Raw genomic sequence first — 19,958 nt, forward strand, 5'->3', positions numbered from 1 at the left:
AGTTTAAAAAAAATAAAAATAATAAAGTTGTTAATGACTGATACCAACTTGTTTTCCCAGGATTGATTTTTTTAAAATTAAAATTATTTTTTTAAACACTTACCTTCTGTCTTAGAATTGATACTAAGTACTAGCTCCAAGGCAGAAGAGCAGTAAGAGATAGGAAATTGGGGTAACTAAGTGACTTGCCCAGGGTCACACAGCTAGGAAGTATCTGAATCCAGGGCATCCGCCTCCAGGTCTGCCCCTGCCAGGATTAATGAATTAATGAATTCCCATGCTAGAGGCTGTGAGGGCTTTATTTGGGTCCAGAGCTCCACACCAGATGCCTCGATGCTAAAAGGATTGTTCAGAAAGAGCTGGGTTTGAATGTTCCCTCAGATATTCACTAGCTGTGTGACCCTCTGAGCTGCAGATTCCTTATCGTAAAATAAGGAGTGGGGTGGGGGTTGGACTCAGTGACCTCTGAGGCCCCTCCTAACTCTAAATCTCTGATGCTTGGATAAGAGTCAATTGACCAGGCTGCCTTAACCTCTTCATGGCCATTTCCAAGTGAAATAGCAACTTGCCATGCTGATAGCATAACACCTATTATGGTGGTGGTGGGTGGAGATGTTAGCAACTGCTTTACTAATTTTTACTTGGTGTAGATATTCATTTTTAAGGGGAGGGAGAGGCTAGATGTTGGCATAAAACCTGCCCCAGCAGCTCCTGAATTTCCTAGGGTGAGGACAGTGACAAAAGGAAGCACCTCCCTTCCACTAGAGATATCTATTTTGCAGTTGACAGGAAGCCAGACCTTCCGAAAAAGATTTGGGCTCAGGAGTCCAGGGACAGATGAGAGGGTGGGTGTGCATGTCAGTCTGTCTGTCTGGCTCTTGGTCTCTTTCTTTGCTTGCCTGCATCTGGCTCCTTGCCTGGGCCTGGCAGTCTGTTGTTTAATATTTACTGAAGCTAGGTTCTCCATGGAACATCCACGCCCTCCAGAAGCTTGCTTACCGTGCTAGTGGCATGACACACAAATTAGACATTCAGCCTATCTCCCAACATGTAATTATCCCACAAACACATATCGATCATGGGCTGGGTCTGCTCCTCCAACGTCTCACAAGAGCAGTGGGCACCATTTCTTGCCACGGGACAACTTCAGTGTTTGGAGTTCTCACACTGGGGCTAGGACGGAGGCAGGGACAGGATTGAGTGTCCCTCCAGAGCTCAGTTTGCCAAGCCGGGGCAGGAGGCTGAAGGATGTCTTTGGGTCTGGGAAAGAGTGGTTAGGCACAGGGCAACCAGCTGTTGGTCATCTGCACCAGGTGCCTACCATTGAGCAACAGCAACAGTGGAGCCTGAAGCCCCTCATGCCTCAGATCTCTAAGGTGCCTGGGATTGAGCCTCTCAGAGGTGTGTGCCTGAGTCAGGGGACTGGCCCTGCGGGGGCCATCCAGCCTCTCAGTCAGGATGGCTACTTTATGTAGATCTCGCTCCAAAAGGTAGGTAGAGCTTGTGTTCTCTTGTGTGTGCGGGTATGTGTGCAACATTTGCCAGGTCTGTGCCTTTCCCTCAAGCCAGCAGATTAATTCCAAGGGGAAAATATTTGGAAATGATCCCTTGAGGGCCAATGACCTTGGCCCCAGCAGCCCAGGAAGTCAAGGGGGGTGATTCTTATCCTCTCACCTGGACCAGAGCAGCCCAAGGGCTTTCACGGTGACTGCAGGGTCTGGGTGCTCTCTCCCTCTCTCTCTCTCTCCCCCCTCTGGCTGGCTGGGCTGTGGTCTGACTTGCTCTCCAGATTAGATCAGTTCCAGTCTATTGAGCAAATAGAAAATTTATGCCTGTGGTATGCCTAGTATCTGGCTAATCTGGAAATGCGAAGAGCCCAGCTATTTTGACTTTTAAACTTCTTAGGTACATATTGACAGGAAGGGGGTGGATGGCCTCTTCAGGGGGCAGCAGAGGTATGTTAGCTGTGAAACTCATATTTAAGCTCTTGTTTTGTCTTTTGTATATATACATTTATATAATACATAGAGTGTATGTATACATATATGTCCTCATATATAGACGTATATTGTGCACACACACATATATATATATACACATGTATATATATATATCTGTCTGTATGTGAGAATGTAAGTATGCCACAACCTTTGAAGGAGAAAGAGGAAATGTATTCTAGTGGAATAAGTACTAGATGGCAAGTCAGAGACTTGGGTTCATCTGTCCTAGCTCTGCTATTTAATGCCTGTGTGACCTTGGCCAAGTAATTTCCCCTTTCTGTAAAATGAGGGGGTTAGACCTCTGGGTAGCTCCATAATTCCCAAGGTTCTTTTCTGTTTACAATCCCAGGAAACTCAGCTGTGTCTATTGTTGCCAGTGGAGGGTGCCAAAATAAAATATAAATCTTGAAATATTGAGTTCTTTATAGGTCAGATCCCATTAGTAGGACTCACTGGGACCATCTCAATTCTTCAGCTATGTTCGAATGTTGTTGTAGCAGGGAGACTTTAGGCAGGTCTTCAGCTGGGTCTTTTAAGCTGATGTTATTGTTTGTTCCTTAGATATTTTGTGGAAAAATGGAAAAGGATGCCGAGGTCTTGAGTTCAAATCTTGCCTTTAATGCTGACAACTTGAGTGACCTAGAGCAAGTTTCTTAATTTCCCTGGATCCAGCTCATCAGTAGAATGAGGGGATTAGACTAGGTGGCCCTTCCAACTCTCAACCTTTGATTCTTCATTGTAGTGGGATTTGCTCTATAATCACTTAAAACCAGAAATTTTATTTTCTGTTTTTTGTTCAGGCCCAGATCCCTGAAGCTAGAAAAATTTAGCCAACAAGCATTATCATTTTCTCCTTCATCTTTGCCCCCTCCACCATTGGAAATTTTTCACAACCATCTGCTCCAAGAAGTCAGACTCCACACTTCCAATACCATATTTGCTTCCACTTAATTTTGTTTCTCCACTAAGGAAGCCCTCTCTATGAGTTGGGGGGAGGGGGAATATATATGTGTGTGTGAGAGAGAGAGTTTTAGCCATTTTTTTGAGGCTCATGTTCTTACTTCCTCTTGGAAACTTTCCTATCCTTCACCCACTTCCTTTGCCTTTTTCATTGATACCACTGTATTTTCCCTCCTGGCTCCCTTGTTAATTAATTACTTTGGTGTGTATCTTCTTCCTCCCTACTAGATGATGAGCCCCTTGAGGGCAGAGATGATGTTTTATTCATCAATATGATGTGCTGGGCATGGTCCTAGGAATATATGAAAGGTACAAGAGTTCTTGCTTTTGTTGGTTAGAGCCTCTTCAGACTACCCCTACCCTAGGGGCTGGGGGCTCATGGAGTAAGTCTGTAGGCTAGTGGAAGAGGTATTAGGAGTCAGTTTAGTCTGATCCCTTCATTTTCTGGGCAAGGAAGTAGATTGAGAGACATGAAATAACTTATCCAAGGTTACACAGTTAAGAATGTGCAACAGTGTAGCATAGTGGGGAAAAGAATTCTTGAACTTGGAAGTCAGCCTGAGTTCAAATCCTGCCTCTTCCGGTGACTTGGGTCATCTCCTGTATGCTAAGGTCTCTGAGGGCAGATACTATGTTATAGCAGCTACCAGAGAGCAGACAGTATCTAGTAGCCATTACCACAGAGCATTGAGAAGAGTAAATATGTATTCAGTGCTGAATAGATCTAGATAAAAGAGACAGTGGGCAGTTAGTTAGGTGGCACAGTGGAGAGAGAGTGAGTGCTGGACCTGGAGTTAGGAAGGCTCATTTTCTTGGGTTTAAATCTGGCCTCAACCTAGCTATGTGACTCTGGGCAAGTCATTTAACTCTGTTAGCCTCAGTTTCCTCATCTGTAAAATGAGTAGAGAAGGAAATGGCAGATCACTCCAGCATCGTAAGTAAGTCCCAAATGGGGTCATGAAGGATCAAACTCTACTGAAACAACTGAACAACAGCAGCAGAGAGAGAGCTTGAGTGTTAAGAGCATTGAATTTGGAGCCAGAGGATCTTGGTTTGAATGCTAGGTTTGCTAGTCACTCCCTGGATGACCTTGAGCAAGTCATTCACTGTCTGGCCTAAGTTTCCTTTTCTATAAAATGACAGGTCTGGATTAGGTGATCTCTGTGGGGCTCTTCTAGCTTGAAATAATCCTCTCTTATGGTAAACAGCCTGCCCTTGTTTCCTCATCTGTAAAATGGGGGATAACATCCATCTCCCAGAATCTGTTATTTGAGCATGATGTATGTCAAAGTGCTCTGAGAATTAGAAATGAGAATTACAATGTCATTGGGGGCAGAGCAGGCCAGCCAGCTGCCTCTACACCCAGGGTTCTTCCCACTGGCACCCCAGTGGGGCCTCCTCAGAAGCATTCCTCAGAGAACATGGTGGTGGGTTTTTTCTTTTTTTTTTCTTCCTATAAGTATTGACTGTTCTATGGTATTCTTTCCTCTCACAGGAAGTCTCTCAACAGAAACTCGATGAGATCGAAGGTGCCCATGAAATCCTCCAAGATCTATGCTACCTTGCGACGGGGGACCCCCTGCCTGGACCCTAAGCCTCAGCAAGTAAAGAAGATATTTGAAGCTTTGAAAAAAGGCCTTAAGTAAGAAAGTGAGGGTGGGAGGGTGTGGTGAGGGGCAAGGAGGGGTGGGACTGGTTTTCTGTGTTTGGCTCACTTGTTAGAATTCTTTCTGATCATCTCATTTTGTGAATCAAACCCTGGTCTGTGTTCCTCCTCTCAGGGAATATCTCTGTGCCCAGCAGGCTGAGCTTGATTACTTATCTGGCCGTCACAAAGACACCAGAAGAAACTCCAGACTGGTAAGAGGTCTTTGGCCAACTGTGGAATTGTGGTCCTGAGGATCAAATGAGAGAAAAATAGGCAAAAATCTTTTCAAACCTTAAAGTACTACCAGAGACGCTAACTAGTATTAGGCAGCCAGATGGTATAATTGAATAGAATGCTGGGCTTAGAGGCAGGAAGACCTGATTTTGGATCCTACCACAGATCTTAGTAGCCCTTCAGGCTCCCAGGAAGTCACTTTAACCTCTCTCAGCCTCATTTTCTTCATCTGTAGAATGAGGATAACAATAGCACCTAACCTGCAGAGTTCTGACGATTAAATGAGATAAAGTACTTCTGAATAACTTAGTACTAGATAAATGTTAGCTGCAATTATTATGAATGCTAAGGAAACCGTGACAGTTTTATTTCATGGGAGAAAGGGACAAAGAAAACTTAATATTGTAGCCTTCCTCTAGGCCACTTGCCCATTTTGGCTTCTCTTTGTCCTTGGTGGGCCTTGGATATGAACATAATGGCTAGGTCTCCTGAGGCATTAAATAGTCAAGGCCACTGATGAATTCAAAGTTCTTCCAGTGGAATTCCAGGAAGATGGAGGAGTGAGAACCCACAAGGGAGGTGATTTCCTCAATATTCTTCTCAGAAACAGGCCTAGAAAAGCCAAAAAAAAAAATCAAAACTACCAGAAATCTACGATGTTGGTGTTTGTTTTAAAAGAACAAAACAAAACTTGAAGAAATAAGTGAGCAAATTATTAAGTTATGCTCACAACACAAAAAATTATGGATCACAAAAAAACAAGAGGTTTTTTTTTAGATCTGAAATGAAAAGACAGTAAAGGACAGAGAGCTCTGGATTCCAAGGACCTAGGATCAAATCCTACCTCCCAACTTTTTGACCTTTGGCAAGTCATTTAATTTTTCTAGGCTTCAATTTTCAGTAAAGCTATAAAAATGAGGGAGTTGCACTAGCTGACCTCTGGCATCCCCTTCCACCTTGAAATAGAGTCTTGTGGCTTAAATTTGTATTCTGTTAATTGTTAGCTATGACTTTGGGCAAGTTACAATGTTTAGACCTCTATTTCCCAGCCTTGTCAAATAAGGAGGTTGAGAAGTGACTTCCCTCTGTTATTTTCTAGTTATCCTGCTTTTAGCTCTCTTTGAGTATATTTGTTTCTGTGCTGTCTCCTTTAGAAGATTGTTAGCTCCTTGAGGGCAAGGATGATTTTTTTTAAAACAACTTTTGTATCATTAATGCTTAGCACAGTGCCTGACACACAGTAAGCCAGTAATTAATGTTGATAGATTTCTCTTCTACCTCTGACCTGGTTCGGGGTGGGGGAGGAATATTCCCTTCCACAGGGACTCTCCAAAGTCAAGCAGGCTTTGCAGTTTAGATAGGAACACACTTGTGAACAAGACTATTAGATTAGGCTTCCCCTCCCCCTTAGTGCATTGCCCCCTTTTCCCCCACAGAAGACAAGGCAGTGAGAAGAACTAGGGCTCCACCTGAGGGTTCTGAGCCTGAGCCTGGATTATGGCATGCAGCAATATGACTTTTAACAATAACAATCCCTTAACATTTTCAAACTATAAAGGACTGTCTAAAGTATCTTACTAGCCATTATTGCACATATATGGTCACTATGTCTCCATATAATGGCTGACATCTATAGCACCTTGAAGCTCGACAAACACTTTACATATACACTTGTTCAAACAGCAGGATAACCTTGCCTTAAGTCTTCTGTTATCTCCATTTTACAGCTACCTAAGAATAGTAAGAGGAAGGTGACTTATTTGACCCTGGCATGTGGTTAGAATACTAGCTTGATTGCCCAGTCTTCTTTCACTTTGAAGTCACAGCAGCCCTGTGCAGGCAGGGATCATCCTCAATTTACACATGAGAAAACAGGCATTCAATATCATTCAATTGGGGGAAGAATGGCGCTTGGAACCTGGGTGTCTCAGCTCCCAGCCTGGAGCTCTTCCTTGGATGTCACACTCCTCCCCCCACTTTGTTTAATGGATGTGTTCCTGAAAAGTTGCTCTGATTCTCATCCATCTTTGTCAGTGGCATGAACTTTCAGAGATGTTTAATCTTTATTTCTTGTAGAACTTTAAATTATTGTGATCCCTACTGCTTCAACTTTATTCCTTCTGGCTTCTGTCAAACGTCTTTTTTTTTTTAAACCCTTACCTTCCTTCTTAGAATCACTACTGTGTATTGATTCTAAGGCAGAAGAGTGTTAAGGGCTAGGCAATGGGAGTTAAGTGACTTGCCCAAGATCACACAACTAGGATGTGTCCAAGGCCAAATTTGAACCCAGGACCTCCCATCTCTAGTCTTGGCTTTCAATCCACTGAGCCACCCAATTATTGTGCCCCCCCCCCCCATCTTTATAAAATAGACACATAAATGCAGAGGAACTCTATTCCCCCTCCACTCAGTATTTTGTAGTTCTGGATTGGGGGGAGGGAAACTCTCAAAGGACATGGCATAAAAATTTTCACTGAAAAGCAAAATTGTGGTACAGAATCAAAAAATGGATATCTGGAGGATCTAGGTTCCTGCTTCCATGCATTCTGAAAACAACTCCTTGTCTCATGGGGCCCTGGGTAAAATGCTTCATATTGAAAGATCTTCTCTCTTACAGGCATTCTACTATGATTTGGATAAAGTAAGTATAACTGTTTCTTGTCTAAGGAAAGTAGAGTGGGGAAGGGGAGGAGATCGTATTTGTGTATGTGTACAGAGAACAGAGATTGTGATGAAATAGGATAGAAGCCACAGACTGCTGACAAAGCACAATTGAGGTTATTCTTTCTCTCCTTGAAAGCAAACACGCTCCGTGGAAAGGCACATTCGGAAGATGGAATTCCACATCAGCAAGGTCAGGCTGGGCTGTCCCTTGGGGAGATTGGATGAGTGGGGAAGGCAGTTCCAGGCTCTCTTCCCAGATTTACAGTGACGTCAGGGCCAGCTCCTATTGGTTTCTGCCAGGGAGATGGTTCACCATTTGCCAGATGACCTGGGCTTGCTCTACCTCCCCAGCCTAGAGCTTTGATACATGCAGGTGTCCCAGGCCCTTGGAGCAACTCTTTGGTGTTGGCTAGCCAGATGTGCTTGCTTTCTGGGAATGAGTTCCTATGGCATGCTTGTGGGGCATGATGGGACTCCTAGGTAGCCTGGTTGCCAGATGCTGTCTGCTTAGTCTTTGTAGCCTCAGAGAGGGGGTCAGACTAAGGGGGAACATCCCTTTGTTTGGGACTGGAGGGAGGGACATAAAAGCATGAATTGTCCAGCAGGGAGAGTGTTGCTCTCAGACACCAACATGCTTCCCTTGCCTTGGAGTGCTGGAGATGTGGATTCTGGCGAGGACTTGGGGAATGAACTGGAGACAGGCCTGTTGAAGTCTGTCCACCTTGGCTGTCTCTCTGGCAGTAGTCAAACCCGCCTTGCTGGAGGATTGGAGAAAGATATGATTTCTAGCTATGTGTTGTGGGCTAAGGCAGGAAACTGGGAATCTGGGAGAGAACTTGCCTCCACCCTCCCACCTCTGACCTTTTGAGGTATCTGATATCTCTGGTTTTTAAAGTGAGAACCTGATCTAGAGCCATGTTCTAGATGCTGGAGGAACTCTGAAGACTAGGAACTCACTTGAGTTCTATAGAGCAAACTTCTTGGCCTGAGTAATTATTGATAATGAGACCAGTCTCACATTTTGTGTGTTATCTTTGCTAAGTGGCCTCCCATTCTTTATCTTACTTGATTTCATCTAATAGGAAGTAGATCAGGTAGTAGACCCTCTATTTGACAGGTAAAGAAACAGAGGCTTAGGAAAAGCAAAGTGATATAGTAGACCACTATATTGGAAGTCTGAGGGCCTAGGTTGAGTCCCAAGTTTGTACCTTATGTACCACTGGACAAGACATTTTTCTGTGTCTCAAATTTCTTCCTATAAAGTAGTGGGAAAGGGGGAAGGAAGGACTAGATTGGTTTTCTTTCTATTTTTTAAAAGACTTTCCCCACTACCTCTTAAATCTTGTTACTTTCCCCAGTTCCTAGAGCTGGTCAGTGGAATTCAGGTGTCTTGAATCCTACCCTAAGTACCCTTCTTGCCGGCAGGCAGATTCTTACTATCCAAGGCACAGTGCCAGCCTCCCTTCAGTCTGTGCTGAAAGCAAAGATGCCCATTTCCACTGTTAATCTAGACTTTCAAAGACTAGAGGGGAATCCTGCATATCTCTGTCCATCCTCGTAGGTGGAGGAGCTCTATGAAGGTTATTGTATCCAGTGGCGGCTTCGAGATGGCGCCTCCAACATGCAGCAGGCCTTTTCTCTGTCTCCCTTGACGAAGGCTTCCCGGGAGAGCCTGGTGGAGCTGTACAGGAACCTCCAAGAGTGCACTGAGGTAGGGGATAGAGGGAGAGAGGGAGGAAGCTACTGTCTTTGTAGTAAAATGGGATCAACCCTCAGGGGCCCAGAGAAATGGAAAATGGGAAGTTAGCATTGATGCCGTCTGGTAGACAAACTGCCCCTAATCCTTGTTTAAGTGAGATGAACCAACTGATGTCCTTATAGTGTTAAGTGAAACTAATTCCCTTATAGAAACTCTTTGACATGGACCACATTCCTGACTCTGGAATATGGCCTTAGATAGTGCACCAGTCTGTGGGGAAAGCTCACTGAGTCATTCAACAAATATTAAGTGCTCTCTGATAGGCATGAGGGAAGTCAAGGGGGAAGGGATATATTTTTTCCCTTGTACCTCAATCCCTGATTGTGAAAATAATCTTCCTTCCCCAAAATTTTGTAGAACTTTCCTGGTATTTTTTTTTGAGTCATGCAAAACATTTCTATATTAGCCATGTTGGCAAAATCAAACACAAGAAAAATAAAAGCCCGCATCAGTCTGCTTTCAGAGTTCATCAGTTCTCTCTGGAGGTGGATTCTTTCTTTGGCATTGTCTTAATCAGAGTGCCTGAGTTTTTTAGTGGGTCACCTTTCCAGTAAGGTCGTAACTCTGTACAGTGTACTGCTTCTGCTCACCTCACTTTGTATTGGCTCATATAAGTCTTCTCAGGTTTTTCCTTTTTTCTTTTCTTCTTTTTAAACCCTTACTTTCCAATATAGAGTATTGGTTCCAAGGCAGAAGAGTGGTAAGGGCTAGGCAATGGGGTTAAGTGTCTTGCCCAGGGTCAACACAGTGAGGAAGTATCTTAAGGCCAAATTTGAACCCAGGACCTCTTCTCTCTGGCTGTCAATTCCCAGGTTTTTCTGGATCAGAGAAGGCCTCCTGGAGGAGTTAGCATATGAACTGGACCTTGAATGACAGATAAGACAGCAGATTGTGGCAGGAAGGAAGTGTAGGGCATTCTAGACACGGGGAATCAAAGAAGCCAAAGTGTTGGGTTGGGAGGTGTGATGAGTAAGTAGTCCAGGAGATCCTTTGTATAGAAACTTATTTTATATTAAATTTGTATTCACTCAGCAGTAGAGGCAGCTGGTTGCAAGATGTTTAGAGCACTGGACTGGAGTCGAGAAGATCCAAATTCAAATCCAGCCTCAGGCATTTACTAGCTGTGTGACCCTGGGCAAGTCACTTGAATTTCCTCAGTTGTAAAATGAAGATAATAATTGCATCTGCCTTCCGGGGGTTTTTGTGAGGACCAAATGAAATAATTGTAAGGAGATTAGCACACATAGTAGGTACTATATAAATGCTTATTTCATTCTCTTCCTTTCCTTCTTTATCTTTATGATGCCTCAGGGTGCTTCTGTCAGTATAATTTGACACATCTGGGTTTGCCTGTTAATAAACTGAGAAGAAATACTTTTTTAAAGAAAGAAAAAGAAACTTCCATTTGACCTCTCCTTAGATTTCAGCTCTCCCTAATATTCTCCTGCTCCTGGACCTGGCCAGAGGGAGAAGGGAGGCAGGGCTGGATATCCGTAATATTTCTGGTGCTATGATGTCCTAGGAATCTCCAATCATTTGCTGGCTGGGTTGGGGCTGGAGCAGGCTGTTTCTGAGCCTTGGGGGTGGGGTGGAAGGGGAGGTAAAGGAACAGAGATGGGCAATCTGACATGGGGCCTTGTGGGACTTTGCAGGACATGTGCTTGATTGAAGGGGCCCTGGAGGTGCACCTGGGGGAATTTCACGTCAAGATGAAAGGTAATTAGGTGATGTTCTTCAGGACAGGATTAGGGTAGAAGTGTATAGTCCCCACCCCTTACCAGGAGGGGAAATAGGCTGAAATAGGAGAGGGAGTAAATCATAATGACCTGACCATTCTAGAAAGCACCGGCAAATCCTTAGTTTGCTTTAGTGGAAGTTTGCTTGGGTCCTGAGTTCCACAAAGGAGACAGGAGAGCATGGGGGAGTCCAGTTACTAGATTACAATTGACTTACTCCGAGACTTCTACAAGTCATTTCGATCTCTCTTGAATTTCCTATTTTTTCCTTCTCCCTTTGTTTTGGTGACTCTGGAAGCTTTACTGGGACTAATTAGGAAGAGAAGCAGTCTTTTTTCTTCTTTGGATTGGATCCCTAGGTTGATCTGGTAGACCTTCCACTCTTCTCCATAAAGATGAGTTGAAAAACATTAGCCGTTTGTGATATGTCCCTTTTTTATTGGGCAAGTTCCTAAAAAATGGCTATTCCTCTTTAACTGAGGCTCTCTGAGAGTTCTTCTCAAGAATTCTCCCTACTCTTCTGCAACTAGTAAGGAGCTTGAACGGATCTCTTATTGATAAAGAAACTGAGGCCTAGAGATAGGTGACTTCTTACCTAAGTTCATATTGCTAGTTAGTGGCAAGTTGGAGAAGGGTGGGAGAACCCCCCTTACAGGAAGGGGGTTAACGCCTGAATATTTGTCTTTTAGGGCTGGTGGGGTATGCACGGATCTGTCCAGGAGACCAATATGAGGTAGGCAGAGGACAAAGTAAGTAACCTGTTTGCTTAGTGACTAACACAAAGACTATTCTTCTCCACCTAAGTAGTCACTTGACTGCAGGGATGTTTTCCTAGTTGTTCATATAGTTTAGCTGCCCGGCTTGATGTTTATTTTTAGATTTCAGCAGACCTAGCAGAAACTCTAGTGAGATTCCTAGGATCTCAGAGGCTATCTAGCCTCACCCAGCTTGAACAGGAATTCTCTTTAAGATGCTCTTACTAGTTGGTCATCTAGCCAGCATGTGAAGACCTTCAGCAATGGGGAACTAACAACTCCTGAAGCAGCTGATCCTGCTCCTTCTCAGTTTGCCCTCTGCCTCTGCAACTTCTTCTCATATAGTTCTGTCATCTGGGACTACACTGAATTCTTCTTCCACATGACTGCCTCTTAGATATTTAGAATTGGTGTTTCCCTCCAAGTTGTCTTTTTTCTGATCTCTTAATACCTTTGTGTCAGCCTTTAGTTGACGGTCTCCTGTCTCTTTCCTATTTTGATTGTCTTTCCTAAGATATGGCACTCAGAACTGTTCAGAATAGTCTGTTATGTTCCACCTCTTCTAGATGGTCATTACATTTTTTCTCAATAAATATTACTTTTCTTTTTCATTCTTCTTTATTTGAGAAGATAAAAAGAAAACAAAGCCCTTGTAACACATATACACAGTCAAGCAAAACAAATTTGCTCACTGGCCCCATGTAAAAATGTATGTCTCATTCTGTTCTTTGAGTCTATCACCTCTAGGTAGCATAAATCATCATTGGTCCTCTGGCATCATGGTTGGTCATTGTATTGATCAGAATCTTAAAAAAAAAAAAATATATATATATATACATATATTTCTCAATTACAGGTAAAAAGTTTTTTAACATTTGTTTTCTAAACCTGAATTCCAAATTCTCTTTCTCCCCTTCCTTTTCTCTCTTCTCCCTGAGACAATAAACAATTTGATCTAAGTTAGCTATTCAGTTGTACAAAACATATTTCCACATTGATCATGTTGTGGAAGAAGACTCATATTAAAACAAAATAAAACATGAAGAAAAAGTGAAAAATAGTAGGCTTCGATCTGTATTCAGACTCTATCAGTTCTTTGGGGTGGTGAATAGCATTTTGCATCATATGTCCTTTGGAATTGTCTTGTTTAGAATTCTTTAAAAGTTGTTTGTGTTTATGATGTTATATAAATTGTCCTCCTGGTTCTGCTCACTATGATCTGCATCAGTTCGGTGAGGTTCTTTCTGACTTTAACCACTTTTAAGAGCAAATCAGGAAAGATGCTGACATGGCATATTCTCTCTTCTCCTCTGACCCTCAGGTATTCATCCGCCTGGGTCGGCAGAGGTGGAAGCTTAAGGGCAAGATTGAGACTGATAACAGCCAGACATGGGATGAGGAAGAGAAGGTGTTTATCCCCATCCTCCATGAGCACTTTGAAATCAAGGTAAGGCTGATAGTGAGGGGAAAGGGAGGAGAGCCCATTGAGCTATTAAGCCATCTGGTTGTCTGCCTTGCAGATTCATAGACAGGTCTCCATGTCGCAGCACCTCTGCTTTTTTTATCTTTTATATTTATCTGAGCTTTTAACTCTTCTCTATCTCTATTATGTCTGCTTCAAATATTTACTAACTGCTGTGTGATCCTATGTAATCATTTAACCTTTCTGGTTCTCAGTTTTCTGATCTGTAAAAGGAGAAGATTTGCCTCCAGAACCTCTTTGAAATTGCTTTTTATGACTTCAGTCTTTTTCTTTTCTAAATCACCATCATGATGACCCTCTTATAAACTGTCTTCCTATTGTACTGCTCTGGTCATGTTATTTTTACTAAAAGAGAAAAAAAACACCACACGATCTACTTAATAGTAACAATAATTCATATGTATACAATTTTTTAAGCTTGCCAAAATATTTTCCTTTCAACTCCATTGACTAACAAAATTAGCAAAAACTCCTAATTTTGGCATTTGAGGACTTTTTGTGATTTAACTCCAAACTTAATTTTCTTTTTTCATTTTTAAAAAAAACCCTTACCTTTCGTCTTAGAATATATACCACATATTGGTAAGGGCTAGGCAATGGGGGTCAAGTGACTTGCCCAGGGTCACACAGCTAGGACATGTTTGAGTCCAGATTTGAACTCAGGATCTCCCATCTCTAGGTCTGGCTTTCAATCCACTGAGCCACCCAGCTGCCTCCACTTTTCTTTCTTTCTTTTTTAAACCCTTACTTTCTTTCTTGGGAGTCAATACTGTGTATTGGCTCCAAGGCAGAAGAGTGGTAAGGGCTAGGCAATGGGGGTCAAGTGACTTGCCCAGGGTCACACGTCTAGGAAATGGTTGAGTCCAGATTTGAACCCAGGACCTCCCATCTCTAGGCCTGACTCTCAATCCACTGAGCCACCCAGCTGCTCCCTTTTTTTTTTTAAAGGAATTATTTTCTTTTTTAAAGGAATTTTTTCCCAAGCTGACTCTCATTTCTTTTCCCAGTTTTTCTTCTACCTTTCTAATTTGATTTTTTAACTCTTTTGTGTTCTTCCAGGAATTCTTTTTGGGCTTTATACCCTTTCTCACACTTTCCTTTGAGGCTTCATATGTTTCTGTTTTGGCTTTTGGTGTCCTCCAAGTTTGTATTTTGATGTTCCTTGTTGCTAAAGTAGCTTTCTGGAGTTAGATTTGTTTCTTTATTTCTTATTTTTTCCAGTCTTTTTTTCTCATGACCTTGACATCATGTTGAAGTTCAATTCTATTCCTGGGTTAGAGGAAATATACTGTTTTGAGCTTGTATTCTGGTTTACTTCTATGCTTGGGGTGGTGTCCTGGCTGCCTTTGGGTCCTGTGGTATGCATTTCAAAGAGCTGGCTTGAGGGTGCCCACAGCTGACTTGTCCAGACGCCACCTGTACTGAACCAAGTTGGATTCCAAGCCTCCCTCTCCCCTCTTATCCCAGTGAGACAGGTCGTTCTTGCCATCCTTCTATGTTGACATGGGCAGGAACACTGTTTCATTCTGTCTTTTATTGGTTCTGCCAATAATTTTATTTTGGGACTTTTTTTGTGGTTGTTTGGAAATGGATTTGAGCATTCTTTCTGCAATCTTAGCTCCTGAAAGTGGAAGCCTAACTTTATTTTTCTAATCTGTTATTCTTTATAGGTTCTACATGCCTTGGGTTACTCTATCCCTTTTTTCTGTTGGAAATCCTTCCTTTTCTTTAGGGTCTGAGTTGGGTATCACCTCTTCCAGGAAGCCTTCCCTGACACCTTTCCTTTCTTCAAGTTGAAAATTCTCTCTATCTTATTTTGGATCTCTTCTTTGTACCTCTTACATTCTCCTTTGTATCAGTGTTATTTATGAATATCCCTTCATTTATTAGCTTATAGATACTTTATGAAAAGTGTGTGAATCTTTTTCAAATCTCTTCCTACTGTTTTATACATAAATAGATGCTTAATAGATGTTGTAGCAAAGACAGGAATGAGGGATTCGGGTCTAGCAGCACATAGTTGGGAGTGGGATTCCCAAGTGCGGGATCAGGGTCACTCTTCCTTCTCTCTTACATGTGTGTCCTTGATCTGCCACTGAGTCCCAGCCATTTTGGGGAGTGTGCCAAGGGACCAGGGTTGGTGGATATTCCTTATAGGTCATAGAGCTTCGGGGCCTGTCCACATTGCTGGTTGGCACAGTGACCTGTCAACTTGAGGACTTCTTCACTACTCGGCCCCAGATCATTGTTGTGGACATCACAGAACTGGGAACCATTAAGTTACAGCTGGAAGTGATCTGGAAGTGAGTATGACTTCTTTTTCCTTGTACCCCATGCTCCTTCCCCACAAAAGGGTCCTTAAAATGCCCCATGGCCCACAAGCAGGACCCTGAAGGCCTCTGTCTGTCCACAGAATGGACTTCCAGAACCAAAATATTTCTGCGTGGCCTTTCTTGGACCCCAAGGTACGAGCTTCAAAGAAAAGGATTCGGAAATCTTTGAGTCCAGTGCCTCTGCTGGAGTTTGGTGGCTCCCCCCGGTGGCCCTCTCCCACACAGCAGCACTGCCCAAAGTGCTCTAGGAAGAGACAACTTCGGATATGAGTGACCTTGTTGATGTGGGTGGGTGGGTGGCATGCTCTCCCAACCCCACCCTGCTTTGCTGTGGCCAGAAGAGCTCGGGATTCCAGCCTTGGCCAACTGACCTTGACTTCACCTGCTCTAGTCAAAAGATTATGGGGTGCTTTCTGCTCTGGGCAGGGGAAAGAAATTGCAGGAAAGGAAGGCAAATGATGGAAGGAAGAAAAATTGTGTATTCTCCCTTCCTTCCTGCCCTTATTTACAACTGCTAAGAAAAGGCAAAGGTCAGGCTAGATCTGACACCAATATACTTAAAAAAAAAAACAAAAGTGGGGGCAGCTGGGTAGCTCAGTGGATTGAGAGCCAGGCCTAGAGACTGGAGGTCCTAGGTTCAAATCTGGCCTCAGTCACTTCCCAGCTGTGTGACCCTGGGCAAGTCACTTGACCCCCATTGCCTAGCCCTTACCACTCTTTCTGCCTTGGAGCCAATACACAGTATTGACTCCAAGACGGAAGGTAAGGGTTTAAAAAAAAAATTAAAAAAAAAAAAACAAAAGAGACATTCCAGGGTCTTTTCTTTTGGTATCTTTTTGGTCATTTGTTGCTAAGTCTTTGCTACACTTTCCTTCTGGGGAAAAGAGGCTTTTCCCCTAAGCAAAGCAATAGATGTTGTCCATTCTCCGGGCTGCTACACCATCTAGATGGGCCTAACACAGGTTGGTGAAGAAGGGGCATGCTGTGCCTCAACCTGGGCATAGTTATAGAGTCATATATATAAGAGCATATATAAGAGCAGGAAAGGGACCTAGTGCTTCTAGGCTATATTTTAGAGGCCTCTGGCCTGGGAGGAAGTTGGGGGGGGGGGTTCCAGGAGTAGGAGGCATAGCTAGGGAGGCATAGGGGGGAAATCTGGAAGTCTATATCTGGGGTCAAGGGTGAAAGGGCAGTCAACACAAATGCCATCATGGGAGGCAATGCCTAGTGTTCCTGCACCAAGGAGAATTCCATTGTACTTTGCTTTGGTTCTTTTCAGTTCTGGGGCCGTATTTTAAGCAGGGTTGTTGATAGACTGGAACTCATCCTGTGGAAGGCACCCAGGACAGTGAAGGGACTAAAGATGATACACAACTTTAGTGTATGGGGATCTGTCAGCCAGAGGCATGTGAAGTAGTTTATCTCCAGGTATTTGAAGGGCAAAGATGAGGAAGGAGGGACTAGATTTCTGTTTAAATAGCACTAGAACCAAGAGGTGGAAATGACAGGTTTTTTGACTTGATAAGAGAAAATTTGGGTCTGCTTTAGGAGGTAGTGAGTTCTCCATCACTGCAGCTGTTTAGGCAGAGGCTTGATGACTGGTCCAGTTGTTCTAGAAAGGATATCTTTTTGGGGAAGGAGTTGAACTAGATGCCACTCTCAGTGAAACCTGCGATCATTTTAATGTAATCCTGTCATTTTGCAGATGAAAAAAACCAAGTCTATTACTTGTTCAAGATCCCATAGTGGAGTTAGTAGCAGATCCACCTCCATCTTTCCCTTCTTATTTTTTCCTGCCCCCTTCCTAAAATCTTATGCTAATCTCCTATTTGTAATAATCTCCAGATTATCATCCTGTACCAGTGGGTAGTGTGGGCCTGAGTTCAAATCCCATCTCTAGCACTTATCAGCTGGGTGATAAGTCTCTTAGGAGGATAGGAATTTAAGAATACCTTGTAGGACTAAGCAAATTTTCAAGTTTGTTGATGCATCTGGTCTTCATCTTCCTCATCTATAAAATGGAGATGATAACACTTCACAGAGTTGTTGTCAAGATCAAATAATATCTGAGGTGTTTTGCAAACTTTAGAAGAGTTATATATAAATGTTAACAATTATTAGATTGTAGTGATTAGCTCAAATTGCATAAGATCCACAAGGCTGGAAAGATCATCATTTGGTAACTGAGGCTAACTGAGGTAAAAATGACTTGGCCAAGGAATCTAGGGTTTCTTACATCCAGCTCAAGTTTGGTTCTTCCAAGGTTGCTCTTCCTTTAGTGACTGGGGTAAATGTGACTGATCAGCTTCTGAGTGACTTCTAGAACTTCTAAAACAGGAGTACTCTTGGCCCAGGCCTAGGCTCATCACAAGTATGTATATTATCAGGGCAGTTAGGTCTCTTAGTGGATAGAGAGCCAGGTCTGGAGATTCAAATTCAAAGTCCTGGATTCAAATTTGGCCTCAGACACTTTATATCTGCCACTTAACCCCAATTGCCTAGGCCTTACTCCTCTTCTGTCTTGGAACTAATACTTGGTATTAATTTTAAGAAAGTAAGGGCTTAAAAAAAAAAGTGGAATACTCCAGCACCAGGAGGAGATAAGAACAATATTCTTCTCCTGAGTTGTTAAATCAAAGTGGAAAGGGCCTAGCCTAGCAAGTGTTGTGGAGGGGATAATAAATAGAATTTAGAGCTGGCTGGAGCTTTTGAGATAATTTGGTTATAGGTGGCTAGATGCTCAGGAAGGACCTAAGTTCAAATTTGCTCTTGTACCCAGATTATAGCTGCATGATTCGAGGTAAGTCATTTAATCTGTCTGCTTTAGTTTCCCCATTAATAAAATGGAGATGATAGCATTCTCTCCCAGGGTGGTTGTGAGGATCAAATGAGATGTTAGAAAAATACTTCCGCCAACCTGAAAGTGCTATATAAATGCCAGTTATTTAGTTTAACCTGTCCAAAGTTAAATGATTTGTCCAAGATCATGGATTAATATCCAGTCCTAATTGAAGTGGGTATACATTGGATCTAGTCTCCAGATGCTCTGGTCAAAAGGTTTAACAAAATCTCAAAAGCATCTCCCAAGATAGAGAGCCATCTTGGGCCTTGGACAGCAGCAGGAAGGGTGAACTGTAAGGAGCTCATTCCTGTCTTCAGCCTGTTTTCTTAGTTGTGACAATGGCCCCCTAGTATTGCCACCTGCTGCAGAGGCTGCACCTGAACAACTCTTTTGTTGTTCCCAGGGTTCCAGGGGCAGCTGATTGAAAAAAAAATTCATTTTATTTTATCTTTTCCCTCAGTAATTTTATTTTTTTCCCAAGAACAATTTTTGGCTTTTATTTTGGAACATTTCAAGTTCCAAATGATCTTTCCCCCTCCCTGCCCCACTCCTTTAGTTGGTAAGCAATTTGATATTGACTGTATATGTTGTCATCCAAAACATATTTCATCATGTTGTGGAAGAAGACATTTAAAAAAAATCCATGAAGAAAATAAAATGAAGAATGGTCTTCGATCTGCATTCAGGCTTCATCATTTCTTTCTTTGGAAGTGGATAGCATTTTTCAAGAGTCCTTTGGTCTTAGAACATTGTATTGCTGAGAATAGTTATGTCATTTAGTTTTTCATAGTACATTATTGCTGTTGCTATGTATAATGTTCTCCTGGTTCTGCTCACTGCACTTTGCATCAGTTCGTGCAAGTCTTTCCAAGTTTTTCTGAAATCTTCCTAATCATCACTTTATATGGCACAACAACATTCCATTATAATCATATATCACAATTTGTTCATTCCCCAGTTAGACATCCCTCAGTTTGATTCTTCACCACCACAAAGAGTTGCTATAAATATTTTTGTACATTATCTATCTACCTCTCTTTTTTTCATATTAATCCCTTTGGGGATACAGACCTAGAGTGGTATTATTATTGGATCAAAGGCTATGCACAGTTTTATAGCCTTTTGGACATAGTTATAAATTGTTCTCCATGGTTGGATCAGTCCACAATTTTACCAACAGTGCATGTGTCCCAATTTTCCCACATACCCTCCAACAATGACCATTTCCGTTTTCTGTCATTTTAGCCAATCTGCTAGATTTGAGGTTCTACCTCACGAGTTGTTTTTAATTTGCATTTTTTCCAGTAGTGATTTAGAGCATTATTTCATATGGCTATAAATAGCTTTGATTTCTTCATCTGAAAACTGCTTTTGACCATTTGTCAACTGGGGAATGACATTCTAATAAATTTGACTCATTTCTTTATATATTTGAGAAATGAGGCCTTTGTCAGAGACAGTTGCTGTGAATTCCTCCACACCCCAGTTTTCTATTTTTCTATTTCTATTTTATTTATTATTTCTATTTTATTTCTTTATTTTTC

At 42.4% G+C, this 19,958-nt stretch overlaps 1 protein-coding gene across 9 annotated transcripts in view; it reads left to right on the forward strand.

Moving 5' to 3' along the window:
• Window positions 1-19,958, forward strand: part of RIPOR3 (RIPOR family member 3) — a 124,523-nt gene that overhangs the window by 75,889 nt on the left and 28,676 nt on the right. For 4 of the 9 annotated variants that reach the window (XM_056812946.1, XM_056812949.1, XM_056812947.1 and 1 more), the window contains 9 exons: window positions 4,456-4,602; window positions 4,742-4,820; window positions 7,460-7,483; window positions 7,643-7,696; window positions 9,068-9,217; window positions 10,918-10,981; window positions 11,691-11,734; window positions 13,078-13,203; window positions 15,397-15,542. In XM_056812946.1, coding sequence (XP_056668924.1) covers window positions 4,456-4,602; window positions 4,742-4,820; window positions 7,460-7,483; window positions 7,643-7,696; window positions 9,068-9,217; window positions 10,918-10,981; window positions 11,691-11,734; window positions 13,078-13,203; window positions 15,397-15,542 — 834 coding nt within the window. Of the gene's footprint in view, window positions 1-600; window positions 1,491-3,531; window positions 3,899-4,455; window positions 4,603-4,741; window positions 4,821-7,459; window positions 7,484-7,642; window positions 7,697-9,067; window positions 9,218-10,301; window positions 10,516-10,917; window positions 10,982-11,690; window positions 11,735-13,077; window positions 13,204-15,396; window positions 15,543-19,958 lie in introns of those variants that run through there. The other 5 variants (XM_007475742.3, XM_056812948.1, XM_056812951.1 and 2 more) reach the window with 5 other exon arrangements.

The sequence above is a fragment of the Monodelphis domestica genome, chromosome 1 (assembly GCF_027887165.1).
Source record: "Monodelphis domestica isolate mMonDom1 chromosome 1, mMonDom1.pri, whole genome shotgun sequence".
NCBI lineage: Eukaryota > Metazoa > Chordata > Mammalia > Didelphimorphia > Didelphidae > Monodelphis > Monodelphis domestica.